General features: G+C 42.7%; 1 protein-coding gene across 2 annotated transcripts in view; it reads right to left on the bottom strand.

Annotated features, from left to right (window-relative positions):
• Nucleotides 1-14,529, bottom strand: part of SHISA4 (shisa family member 4) — a 146,459-nt gene that overhangs the window by 27,063 nt on the left and 104,867 nt on the right. For both annotated transcript variants that reach the window (XM_069756420.1, XM_069756419.1), the window contains exon 4: nt 6,765-7,040. In XM_069756420.1, coding sequence (XP_069612521.1) covers nt 6,765-7,040 — 276 coding nt within the window. The remainder of the gene's footprint in view (nt 1-6,764; nt 7,041-14,529) is intronic.

The raw sequence follows: 14,529 nt of genomic DNA, 5'->3' as shown, positions 1-14,529 counted from the left end.
TCCCGGTAGGGCTTCAGCATATTCACGTGGAACATGCGTATAACCCTGGGGTCGTCACAATCGGCGACATTATAGGTTGTGTCAGCTATTTTCCCCACTACCTGGTAGGGATCCTGCCATGCAGCTTGGAACTTGTTCTGCCTAGTGGGCTCTAACACCAGGACCTTCTGTCTTATTTCCATGGTGCGCTCTCTGGCCCTCCGATCGTACTATACGCGCTGGTGCTGCTGGGTCGCCTGTATGTCCTCACGTACAGTCTGGGTCAGCTCCTGTAGGCGGTCCCGGAATTCCAGCACATAGGGTACAATAGGTACCCCTTCTATGAGGCCCTCCCCTTCCCAGTGTTCTAGCACTAACTCTAGGGGTCCCCTTACCCATCTCCCGTATACCAGCTTGAACGGGGAGAACCCCGTGGATTCTTTGGGCACCTCCCGATAGGCAAACAGGTGGTGTGGCAAGAATTTCTCCCAGTCCTTGTAGGTCATGGTAAAAGTCCCAATGAGCTGTTTTAACGTCCCGTTAAAGCGTTCACACAACCCATTGGTTTGCGGGTGGTACGGGGCGCTTCTAATGGACTTTACGCCGCACAGCTTCCACAGTTGGTTGGTCACCTCTGCTGTAAACTGGGTACCCTGGTCCGAGATAATCTCCCGGGGAAATCCAACCCGTGAGAAAACCTGGAGCAGGGCGGCCGTCACCGTCTCTGCCAGTATGTTAGGTAACGCAACTGCCTCTGGATACCGTGTGGCATAATCTACCACTGTCAATATATACCTTTTTCCTGACAGACTGGGTTTGGCTAATGGCCCTATCAGATCGACTGCTACTCGGCTAAATGGTTCCTCCACAATGGGGAGGGGGCGTAATTTGGCCTTGCATCGATCTCCCCTCTTGCCAATGCGCTGGCAGCTGTCACAGGTCTGGCAGTACTGACGAACATCATAGGTTACCCCGGCCAAAACAAGTTTTGTGTCAGACGATGCCTGCACCAGACGATGCCTGCACCTACTGACGCCGAAGTGCCCGGCCAAGGGTATGTCATAAGAGATTTGCAGTAACTCCTGCCTATACTTCTTGGGAACTACCAGCTGTCGTTTTATAGTGGGGCTTGTCCCTGTGTGGTGCTGCTGTGTGATCCGGTAGAGGAGTCCCTGCTTCCATACAAACTGTTCCTCTTCCAGTACCCCTCTCCCCTCCTTTGCCTTCCCACGATATCCCTCCAATGAAGGATCCTCAAGTAACTCCCTCTTAAATTCATCTGGGATGGCCCAAGAAATGTGTCTGGCTATGGGAATACGTGTAGGGCTGGGATGTCTTACCTGGGCCTCCTCTGAGTGTGATTCTGCCTCCGCAGCTCGAGCTTGTCTCTGGGTGGTCACAGGATATGTCTCAACCAGAGGGGCAACCGAGAAGGCAGACAACATGGGCCCCAAGTCATTTCCCAGCAAGACGTCTGGAGGCAAATCCTCCATCAAACCGACCTCAACAAGGCCATCCCCGACTCGCCAGTTCAGGTGAATCCTGGCAGTGGGCAGTCGATGTATAGCTCCCCCTGCTACACGGACTGCCACTGTCCGGTCAGTCTTCTCTTGGTCCCGGACGAGATGAGGCTTCACAAGGGTCAAAGTTGCCCCGGAATCTCTTAGTCCCTGCATACGTTTCCCATTAACCCACACGACCTGTTGTCAATTATCTGCCTGGGCTGCCTGCACGGGATCTACTTCATGCAGCACTTCTTCAATCTCTTCCACCTATTGGTTAGTCGTAGCCCCCAATGCCGGGTCAGCTTCGCCTTGGTAGCAGTGTACAGTAGCCCGGCTGAAGGTAGCTGTTCCCGCCTTTGGCCACTGGGTATGCTGAGTCCGGTTGGGACATTGTCTTTGCAGGTGGGCCAGCTGACGGCAGGTGTGGCATCGCGCCCCAGGGGGACTGTGGTAGGCCGGGTTTCTAGCTGGTCCCCCTACAATCTTCGGTGGTTTGGGGCCCTCCAGGTCCATGGGCGGACCCCTAGTGACCATCTTTGATCCGGACAACTGAGGCCTCCTGGCATCATGATGTTCATCAGCCAGACGAGCAGCTTCCTCAAGAGTCGTTGGCCGCCTGTCCCGAAGCCATTCCTGTGTCTCGGGGGTTAGTCCATTAAAAAATCGTTCTAACAAGAAGAGCTGGAGGACGTCTTCCTTAGTGGTTGCTTGGCTCCCATGTACCCACTGTAGCAGCGACCGCCATAATTTACAGGCCCATTCAGCGTGGGTATTGGTTACGCATTTTATAAGTCTGCGAAACGTTTGCCGGTATGCCTCTGGTGTCAGCGCATATCGGGCCAAGATCACTTCTTTGATCCGCTCATAGTCCATACAGTCCTCATCAGGTACCGTGCGATAGGCGTCCGCTGCCCGGCCTGTCAGCTTGCTGGCCAGAATCTGAACCCGTTCCTCCGGCTTCATTTGATGAAGGGCACACTGCCGCTCAAAGTCCTGCAGAAAGCCATCAATGTCTTCCTCTGCCTCCCCCAACTATCGGAAGGCATTATACTGGATCTTTTTGTGGCTTACCGTTGAAAATACCTAGTAGAAGGCCAGAGCTCCCCCCGCTCGCTGACTCTCCTCTCTCCTCTCTCCGCTCTGCCATCTCCATCTTGGCCAGCACTATCCTGGTCCGCTCGGCCATCTTTTCCTTCAGATCAGTACGCACATCAGCCATCACCTCTCGTATGATCTCTACTGCAGGGTTTGGGCCATAGAACGCCAGTCTGTTATTTACCTCCCTCTGGAATTCAGTCTCCTCCACGTTCACATTGGGGGGCGCTGCACTGTCGTGTTCCATGATGGCTGCTATCAAATCCGCTTTTGTTTTGTTGCTGGCGATCAACCCTCGGGCTTCCACCACATATTTTAATGTAGTCCTCTTTAACTTCTGGTAGTTATTTTCCATTCATTCCTTTCCTCCTGTAGAAGGGGTATCATATACCGCTGTCTGCCACTAGTGTAACGGGGTCTACCAAGCTGGGGTACCTCTTTCAGTACCACCCTGTGCTTCAGGAGGTCCACTCTGCTTTGTCTGGAGTCTGAATGAAGGACGCTGGCTGGAATTGCTTGGTTACATGGGCGCATATAAAAGATCACTGCTTCTCCACGTATTTCCAGTCTGATAACACTTTACTCACAGGACACAGAATATAATCACACAGATAGAGAGGGCAGGCCAATAGAAAAGCGGCAGGCCAGAAATACATTACAATAGCCGCAGGTGGCCGAAGCCTGCCGATATTTACTGTGGGAATTACAAAGGTGGGGGGCAGACAAAAGGGGAATATTGTGTCCCCTCTGCCCAGGGGCGCAGCCTGTGGGCTGATGCATCAGGGACATGCATCTCACATGGAACCTATTATACATACATATAACTGCACGACATATTCTGGGTGCTGAGTGGTTCCGTAACACGTAACAGGGGCAATACACAGTATTAAGAAATGGGGTATGCAAACTTTCTATCAGGGTCATTTGGATGTTTTGGGTTGTCATTATGATTTAAAAATAGAAACCACATAAGTTTGACAATAAATGGCTTCATCCAACCACTAACCATGGAGTGGAGAAAAAAGTTTTGCCATTATTATTCATATTCTATGAAAAAGGCCAAGAAAGCAGAAATTCGGTAGGGGTATGTACATTTTTGAGCACAACTGTACTTAAACTGCCAGAGGAGCATTGCATTGCCTACAAGTCTTCTTAAGCAGATTTGGCACTCTTAGAAGAAGAAATGTTACCTCTTAAACAGCCAGTCGGAGGCCTCTCACCCAGCAAAATCAGACTTACTACTTTAAACTGAGGGGTAAACACCTTAAAACAAGTCTGAAAATAGAGTTTCGGGTTTGGCTTCTTATTGTAAGTTGTGTGGCAAGAATGGATAAAAGGATTGATGTAGACTTTTAGTATTACCAATTCCTATTTACAGTAGGTCATTCAGTAGGTCCAGTTCTTGAGGTACAGTTTTCTTCGTCTCTGAAGAGATTATTTGCATATTTAAACTCCCAGATGAGCACTGCACAGCCTTTATAAGGCTCCTTAAGTCAACTTGACACTCTCCACAAATAGTAACATAGTAACATAGTAACATAGTTAGTAAGGCCGAAAAAAGACATTTGTCCATCCAGTTCAGCCTATATTCCATCATAATAAATACCCAGATCTACGTCCTTCTACAGAACCTAATAATTGTATGATACAATATTGTTCTGCTCCAGGAAGACATCCAGGCCTCTCTTGAACCCCTCGACTGAGTTCGCCATCACCACCTCCTCAGGCAAGCAATTCCAGATTCTCACTGCCCTAACAGTAAAGAATCCTCTTCTATGTTGGTGGAAAAACCTTCTCTCCTCCAGACGCAAAGAATGCCCCCTTGTGCCCGTCACCTTCCTTGGTATAAACAGATCCTCAGCGAGATATTTGTATTGTCCCCTTATATATTTATACATGGTTATTAGATCGCCCCTCAGTCGTCTTTTTTCTAGACTAAATAATCCTAATTTCGCTAATCTATCTGGGTATTGTAGTTCTCCCATCCCCTTTATTAATTTTGTTGCCCTCCTTTGTACTCTCTCTAGTTCCATTATATCCTTCCTGAGCACCGGTGCCCAAAACTGGACACAGTACTCCATGTGCGGTCTAACTAGGGATTTGTACAGAGGCAGTATAATGCTCTCATCATGTGTATCCAGACCTCTTTTAATGCACCCCATGATCCTGTTTGCCTTGGCAGCTGCTGCCTGGCACTGGCTGCTCCAGGTAAGTTTATCATTAACTAGGATCCCCAAGTCCTTCTCCCTGTCAGATTTACCCAGTGGTTTCCCATTCAGTGTGTAATGGTGACATTGATTCCTTCTTCCCATGTGTATAACCTTACATTTATCATTGTTAAACCTCATCTGCCACCTTTCAGCCCAAGTTTCCAACTTATCCAGATCCATCTGTAGCAGAATACTATCTTCTCTTGTATTAACTGCTTTACATAGTTTTGTATCATCTGCAAATATCGATATTTTACTGTGTAAACCTTCTACCAGATCATTAATGAATATGTTGAAGAGAACAGGTCCCAATACTGACCCCTGCGGTACCCCACTGGTCACAGCGACCCAGTTAGAGACTATACCATTTATAACCACCCTCTGCTTTCTATCACTAAGCCAGTTACTAACCCATTTACACACATTTTCCCCCAGACCAAGCATTCTCATTTTGTGTACCAACCTCTTGTGCGGCACGGTATCAAACGCTTTGGAAAAATCGAGATATACCACGTCCAATGACTCACCGTGGTCCAGTCTATAGCTTACCTCTTCATAAAAACTGATTAGATTGGTTTGACAGGAGCGATTTCTCATAAACCCATGCTGATATGGAGTTAAACAGTTATTCTCATTGAGATAATCCAGAATAACATCCCTCAGAAACCCTTCAAATATTTTACCAACAATAGAGGTTAGACTTACTGGCCTATAATTTCCAGGTTCACTTTTAGAGCCCTTTTTGAATATTGGCACCACATTTGCTATGCGCCAGTCCTGCGGAACAGACCCTGTCGCTATAGAGTCACTAAAAATAAGAAATAATGGTTTATCTATTACATTACTTAGTTCTCTTAGTACTCGTGGGTGTATGCCATCCGGACCCGGAGATTTATCTATTTTAATCTTATTTAGCCGGTTTCGCACCTCTTCTTGGGTTAGATTGGTGACCCTTAATATAGGGTTTTCATTGTTTCTTGGGATTTCACCTAGCATTTCATTTTCCACCGTGAATACCGTGGAGAAGAAGGTGTTTAATATGTTAGCTTTTTCCTCGTCATCTACAACCATTCTTTCCTCACTATTTTTTAAGGGGCCTACATTTTCAGTTTTTATTCTTTTACTATTGATATAGTTGAAGAACAGTTTGGGATTAGTTTTACTCTCCTTAGCAATGTGCTTCTCTGTTTCCTTTTTGGCAGCTTTAATTAGTTTTTTAGATAAAGTATTTTTCTCCCTATAGTTTTTTAGAGCTTCAATGGTGCCATCCTGCTTTAGTAGTGCAAATGCTTTCTTTTTACTGTTAATTGCCTGTCTTACTTCTTTGTTTAGCCACATTGGGTTTTTCCTATTTCTAGTCCTTTTATTCCCACAAGGTATAAACCGCTTACACTGCCTATTTAGGATGTTCTTAAACATTTCCCATTTATTATCTGTATTCTCATTTCTGAGGATATTGTCCCAGTCTACCAGATTAAGGGCATCTCTAAGCTGTTCAAACTTTGCCTTCCTAAAGTTCAATGTTTTTGTGACTCCCTGACAAGTCCCCCTAGTGAAAGACAGGTGAAACTGCACAATATTGTGGTCGCTATTTCCTAAATGCCCAACCACCTGCAGATTTGTTATTCTGTCAGGTCTATTAGATAGTAAATAGAAACATTCCTCCATTAAAATGCGCAGAATGAATCTTCAAACTAAGTGGAGGCGCTCGGTGCACCTTTGGCATGACCAAACATTTAAATTAACCTCTCACTTGTTTTCCCTATATCTCCACCTCTCCATACTTTGATTGACAGACAAATTTGTCAACCAATGAAGCAAAGAGCCATAGAAGGGCGGAGATAGATGGAAAACAAATAGGTGGACAGGTGCACTGAAATGTTTTGCCTCGCCACGGTGCAAAGAGCACCTGTATTTGGTTTGAACAGTCATTCTGTGCTGACAGTCCCCTTGAACAAAACGCTGTGTGTCTTACCATTTGGATTGTACATTGGAGGTCCTGGTGGGTACATAGGGTATTGTGGTGTTGGACCACTTGGTTGATATACAGGCACAGGTTCATATCCTGGTACTGATGGTGCAAACTTAGGGTCCATTGGGTACGGTGGTTGAGTGGGATAAGGAGACTGCATAGGGTATGGAGGCTGCATTGGATATGCAGGTTGCATAGGATATGATGGCTGTGTAGGATATGATGGCTGTGTAGGATACGGTGGTTGCGGAGAAATTCCTGACATCTGGGTTTCTTGCACTAAAAGACAAAATAAATCTGATTAGTGACTGTTTTTTCCTTTCCTTTTCCAATAGCTATAACTTATGTATTTTTTTTTTTTGTCGACATAGCCATATGCGTTTTTACTGGACAAATTTTAGTTTTGAATGGCAGCATTTATTTTTGGATACAACGTACTGGAAGAATGGAAAATAAAAATCCAGATGTGTTGAAATTACGGAAAAAAAACTGGAATTCCACCATCATTTTGTTTTTAAGACATATCCACCTTGAGAAAGACACCGTGAGTGTCGGAACGCGTGGGTCCGGGTATCCCTTAGGCTGGACATTGTGTTGGGGCGACCTTCTGACTGTGTCAGGGCCATTTACTGCCTATACATCAATCTAATTTATCTAACTCGGTCTCTTGACCAGTCAGGGGGTGATTGGGACCCCATCTCATTGGCACCACACTCTTTCATTGGAACCATTGTGCAGGACAAATTGTGCCATTATATACATTTAGTTGGGACATTATATATTTCCTTGTCCATCTGTACACTTTGTGTTGTGAGTTTGTTTACAACAAGCATTCGTAGTCTATATGTGTGTTGTGTTGACTATTTTCTATCATTGCCACTTTCAGCCTAGAGGTACGTATGGGTATTTTTCTATTGTGGATCTGTGTCTATGTGAACCATCCCTAAGGGATTTTTACTTGTTTTTATATGTGTATTTCTGGTTCTGTAATAAAGCTTTTTTGTAATCAAAGATATTGCTTGGGTGATCCCTGTTGTGTGCATGTATATTTTTCTATTTCAATTAGCCAGTGTTTTTGACATGCATTAGGTGATCCCCATACAAGTATTGGACTACTATTATATTATATTGCCAGTAGATGGTGCCCGCCCACACTTATGCTTCATTTACTGGACAAATTGTAGCTTTGAATGGCAGCATTTATTTTTGGATACAACGTACTGGAAGAATGGAAAATAAAAATCCAGATGTGCTGAAATTACGGAAAAAAAACTGCAATTCCACATTATTTTGTTTTTAAGACATTCATTGTAAGGTGAAATTGATCTGGCAACATACAGTAATTCTCCAAGCCAGTACAATTCCACCTATACTAAATTTTTATCATCAAATTATTTTTATCGAGTTTTTCAAGATTATAAAGTCAAACAATTAAACTAGGGATAAAAAAACAAGGGAATTAACTGGGAAAAGGAAAAAAGGGGTAGGGGAAATGTGAGGAAGGAAGGAATCCTAGCAAAGTTTATTGGGCAGAAAAATAGGGGAGGAAGATGAAAAGAGGCGGGTAGGTCTCCGAGCATTACCACATTACAGAAAAACACGAATATAAGCTGTGAACTCAGATTACCATTACAAACAAATAACTGAGAAACTAAAATCAATCAAAGTTTGGAATTCAAGATTCTGACCATCTTAAACATTTGTATTAGTGGTGGTACTCACCTTGGATTAGAATTCTATATTCCAGAGATACCATTTGACTCTATTTTTGGAAGGTGTCATTTCTTATTTTTGGAGGATCGTTCGAATGTGTTATGAAATATTTCATATATTATATCTTAAAAAGAAAAAATACTGGATGACTTCCAATTGGTTGCCAACAAATGTATCGCAACCAAAAAAGTATGTATCATAATGTATCTGGAATAAGTAGGAAAATCATGTTATGTATAGTGAAAATAATAAAAGGGAGGCTTCCCTAAGAATAATTACATTGGTAATTATCTTTAAAATAAGATATCATCCCATTGCTTCCTGATCTTGGGCTAATCCCAGAAAATATGATAGAGGTTAGCTCTAAGGCTATGTGCCCACGTTGCAGAAATGCTACGGAAATGTCCGCAGCATTTCCGCAACTCCCTGCTGTGGGTAAAACGCATGCGGTATTGCATGCGTTTTCCCACAAAACACAAGCGTTTTGTAAGCGTAATTAGCTTGCAGAATGCTTGCACTTTACAAGCAATTTAAAGCATCGCTTGGAAAACTGATTGACAAGTGTGACCAACTTTTTACTGCATAGGCAGCATCAATAGTAAAAGATAGAATTTTAAAATAATAAAAAATATTCTCACCTTCCGGCAGCCCCCGATCTCCTCAGCGGCGCTCCCGTTACGTTCCATTCCCAGAGATGCTTTGCGCGAAGGACCTTTGTGACGTCACAGTCGCGTGACCGCGACGTCATCTCAGGTGATTTGCGCAATGCATCCCTGGGAACGGAAGCTGCTGCGTGCACCGCTGAGAGGCGGGAGGACTCCGGGGGCCATCAGAAGGTAAGAATATCCCTATTTTTTATTTTAATTTTATTTATTTATTTTTTTTTTTTTACACAGGAATATTGTTCCCAGGGCCTGAAGGAGTGTCATCTCCTCCAGATCCTGGGTACCATCTGCATAGCATAGCCACATGCATAAAGTGAGCGTTTCAATGCAATCCCATGGTGGTGGAATCGCCGAGATTCCGCAGAAATAATGAACATGCTGCGGGCTTTACCGCTATGCGATTCCGCAGCGGGAAAATCCGCAGCATGGGCACACCAACTGCGGAATCCCATAGGATTGCATGGGAATGCATTTTTAAGCGTTTCTGCAGCGGCAAAAACGCATAAAAAAACGCAATATGGGCACACAGCCTAGGTCCGCAATTTCTCCAACATTTGTCCAGTCAGAGAAAGCAGGTTTCAACCTTATGGGAGTGTAGCACCATTTAGTTAAAAGCTTAAAGAAAGACTCGATGAAGAGTGGTGTTAGTTGTAGCTGTATAAGCAAGTTTAAAGGCTCTTTGCCATTTTTCAACATTATGAAGGCTTGGAATAAGAGGAGTCTGTGTTAAATATTGCCAGATTTCTCTGGTTTTCCAGAGATTGTTAACAGATGAGTTTTGGATGAGAAGCAAGATATCTTTAGGTAGAACAATTGGAAATTTTAGATATTTCCTGAGTAGTTTCCTCATTTCTAGACAGTTGTAAAAGTTCTAATTTAAAATACAGAAACTGGATTTCAATGCTTAAAAGTTTATGAAAGAGTTAGGCTTGTTCTTTTTTATTATTATACAACAATCTTGGATCCCTAATTTCTCCCATTTTTCACAAGGAAAGTTGGGAATTAGAGTATTTAGAGAGGTAATAGAAATATTTTTTAGACATTTTAGAGGTATCTCAGTCAGAGGAGCGTTTGAACTTTTGACTCATTTTTTCCAAGCAGCAATAGTTGAACTGATCATAGGGCGATATGGGAGTAGAAGATTGGAAACCATTAAATGGGCTAAGATTAAGGCTAGGTTCATATTGCGTTAGCAGCAGCCCGTTCAACACATACCGTAACGGGCTGCTGTTAACGCAAGTGCTGATATGTCATCGCGCTAGAGCAGATAGAGCTAGCAGATGCTCTATCTGCGCTAGCGGTGACGGACCCAGAAACGCTGTAGCCCACGTCCCAGGGTCATCACTCAATGACGGCACATTGCTAGCGCACGCCCATTGGGGGCGTGCGCTAGCGATGCATCCGACATTGGACTAAATGGCGCCGTTAATGGACTACGTTACACCGCGTTATGCTGTGGTGTAACATAGTCCGTCTAACGGACGCCAAAATGTAATGTGAACCTGGCCTTAGGAAGATAGGGGTTGCTGATTCATATATGCAGATTCTATTTCTGCCTAATTAGTCTTTTTGACCTGAAGAAATCTACCTAGCCATGAGTGAGGATTCAGTTTTTATCTGTTTGTAATACTATCTTGGATATCTGTATAAAGATCCTTTAAATTGGTATCTATTATGCTGGAACTTGGGTTTGTTACTTTTCTTCCTAGATAAGTAATGGAGTAGTTTCCCCAAGAATAGGGGAATATGTTTTAATAGGTTGTATTAAGTCTATGTCTAGATAAAACTCTGAACTTTTTATTTTTGGGGGGTTGATTTTGTAGCAAGATATATCGGTGAAAGTATTGGTCAGTTCTCTGGGAGAATTCATCGGATCCGATAAAGTAAAAATGGCATAGTCTGTGAATAGGTTTATTTTATATTGTCTATTGTTGGTATGAATTCCTTAGATTGGAGGATTCATTCTTACTGATTCTAACGGTTCTATTGTTAAGGTAAACAGCAGTGGTGACAAAGGGAAACCTTGCCTAGTTCCAATGGAAATTTGAACATTTTTAGAAAGGCAATTATTGACTAGAATGTTGGCATAGTGTAAAGGGAAGTAGCCCAGGCTGTACATGTTTATATGACTTTGCGCGCCAATGATGCATGCAAGTGCATATACTGTACATGCCTATATATAGTTGAAACCTTTCCCGCTTGAGGTCAATTAGGATTTCCATAATTATTATTTGCCAAATGCCAGAATAATGAGAGAGAGAGAGAGAGAGAGAGAGAGAGAGAGAGAGAGAGAGAGAGAAAAAGAAAGAAAGAAAGAAAGATAGATAGAAAGAAAGAAAGAAAGAAAGAAAGAAAGAAAGAAAGAAAGAAAGAAAGAAAGAAAGAAAGAAAGAAAGAAAGAAAGAAAGAAAGAGAATGTTTTAAGGCATTTTTATTACTTCTTATTACTGCAACGTTAAAAGTTAACATACATTTCATTAGCATTTGGTAACATTGCCCTTAAACTGAATGACTTTGGGTCAGACGTTTGGGATATCCTTCCACAAAGCTTCTCACAATACCTAAATGACCTAAAACAGGAAGGTGATTTCATGTCAGATATTGAGAAAAATATGCATATGTGTCTTTCTATATTGTGCATGTAAACTTCAGGTTTCAACTAGAATATCCCCTCTGTTCCCCCATATTATGTCCTATGGCAAATATGTCCCCCCACTCACATAATATGCCCCCCATATTATATTCACCTGTTTACCTCATTTCCCCATTAAACAATGTCTCCTCAACTGTAAAGATATACCCAGGACAAGAAAAGTTTGTGCATATCAAAAAAAGATGGATAGATGTCCATCTGTTGTCTGTGGCTATATGCGGACATGGTTAATTACCATTATCAAAAGACAGTCACTTCTAAACAAAAATCATGTGTGTACAGGTGATTACTAAGTAGCCATCTCCATACATAACTAACAAAATAAAGTAGCACTCTATAGCACTACAGCATGTAAACATGAAATACATGAAATTTGAATTGCATTATTGCTCTAGAAAATAGGAAAAATTGAGGACACTTATCGCATAAGTGATTCTCATTGCTGGGACCTATCCTTTGGGACTCCTCTCATGGGCTGATAGCCTACTTTTATATGGGAAGGAATGATCCTGCTGTAATTAAAACCGATGGTTAATTACCATGTCATGAGACAGCCACAGACTGCTAGGACAAAAGGATTAAAGGCATTGTGGCCTTGAAATGCAAAAATGAATTGGTGTCATTTTTTGTTCTTGAGAACTTGTCCATGGCTGTGGTCTTGGGCATGCCTTGGTTACGTAATCATAATCAGTCATTGGTACCACGGTGATATTGTGTGCTGGAGCACTGAGTGTCAGCAGAAATGTATGTCCTTTTCTGTGAATCTATCTTAAGCCATATCCAATGGCTTACCTCATGTACTCAAACATTTTGCTGATGAATTTTCAGAATTTTTCCCCAATCTTTAAAACTACCGCATACAGAGATTATGATTGTCCCATAGAAATGGTACCTAACTGCCCTCTCCCGAAAGGTAAAATATGTAATCTTTCTGGTCCAGAACGTAATAGCAAACAGTCTACAAAAAGGGTTCATCAGACTATCCAAATCACCAGTAGGCACAGGACTCTTTTTTGTTGAAAGAAAAAGATGGTGGTTTCAGACCTTGTATTGACTATTTTGAACTTAACTCAATTACTGTAAAGCAGGGGTGGGGAATCTTTCTTTCTGAATTCCATCCAGGAAGTACGTCCTGAAGCTGGCATTGGTGTCAAAATGTAATCTTTCATTCGCATGCCTCAGAGTTCAGTAGCAAACGCTTCATGCGCATGCTTACAGAGCAAGAAATTAATGGGCCAGTGGTTGTCAAAATACTGCCGCAGACCAAAGCACTGTGGTTCCTGGGAATCTGCCCAGGAGCCGGATAAAAGGTCATCGAGGGCCGTAAAAGGCCTGCGGGCTTGAGGTTCCCCATGTTGTTAATCGGAAGCCTGAGGCCTTCTCTGAGTTAAAGAAATGTTTTTTGTCTGACCCTGTATTGGTTCAGCCCGATCTTGAGCATCCTTTTATTGTGGCGGTCAATACCTCTGAGGTTGGAGTTGGTGCAGTGTTATCGGAAGGTACCCCATCTCTCAGTCAACTTCATCCGTGCGCCTTCTTTTCATGAAAATTTTCATCTGCCAAGAGGAATTATGACATTAGTAATCGTGTATTGTTGGCAATTAACCCCTCTTCATAACCGGAGGCATTTTTGGTTTTGCGTTTTTGTTTTTTGATCCTCTTCTTCCCAGAGCCATAACTTTTTTCCCATCAATATGGCCATGTGAGGGCTTGTTTTTTGCAGGACGAGTTGTACTTCTGAACGACACCATTGGTTTTAACATATCGTGTACTGGAAAATGGGAAAAAAATTCCAAGTGCGGCAAAATTTAAAAAAATGCAATCTCAAATTTGTTTTTTGTTTTGCTTTTTCACTAAATGCTAAAACTGACCTGCCATCATGATTCTCCAGGTCATTATGAGTTCATAGACACCAAACATGTCTAGGTTCTTTTTTATTTAAGTGGTGAAAAAAAATTCCAAACTTTGTTAAAAAAAAAAAAAAAAAAAAATTGCGCCATATTCCAATACCTCTAGCGTCTCCATTTTTCGTGATCTCTGGTTGGGTAAGGACTTATTTTTGTGTGCCAAGCTGACATTTTTACTTATACCATCTTGGTGCAAATATGATCTTTTGATCACCAGTTATTGCATATTAATGAAATATCGCGGGTACCAAATAAATGTAATTCTGGCGTTTTGACTTTCTCGCTATGCCGTTCAGCGACCAGGTTAATCCTTTTTTTATTGATAGATCCGGCAATTCTGAATGCGGCGATACCAAATATGTGTATGTTTGATTTTTTTTAATTGTTTTATTTTGAATGGGGCAGAATGGGGCAAAATGGGGGGGCGCAATTTGAACTTATATTTTTAAAAATCTTTTTTTTTTTTTTTTTTTAACTTTTAGCATCTTCAATAGCCTCCATGGGAAACTAGAAAGCCTCCATGGGAAACTAGAAGCTGACATAACCCGATCGGCTCATACGGGCAATGATCAGTTCGCCTGTATGTAGCCGGCAGTGACAACCATAGAGGTCTCCAGGAGACCTCTGGTTGATATGCCTACTCATTGGTGACCCGTAATCGAGGGTCACTGATGGGCGGATATCCAGTGCAATTGCCGGAAGCACATGTTAAATGCCACGGTCAGTGTTTGACAGCAGGATTTAATGGGTTAATAGCTGCGGGTGGATCACGATTCAACCCGCGGCTGTTGCGGGCACATGTCAGGTGTGCAAAGCAGCTGAACACTGGG

This window comes from Ranitomeya imitator, chromosome 3 (genome assembly GCF_032444005.1).
Source record: "Ranitomeya imitator isolate aRanImi1 chromosome 3, aRanImi1.pri, whole genome shotgun sequence".
NCBI lineage: Eukaryota > Metazoa > Chordata > Amphibia > Anura > Dendrobatidae > Ranitomeya > Ranitomeya imitator.
Note: the sequence above shows the minus strand (reverse complement) of the source record. Positions and strands in the feature narration are given on the sequence as shown.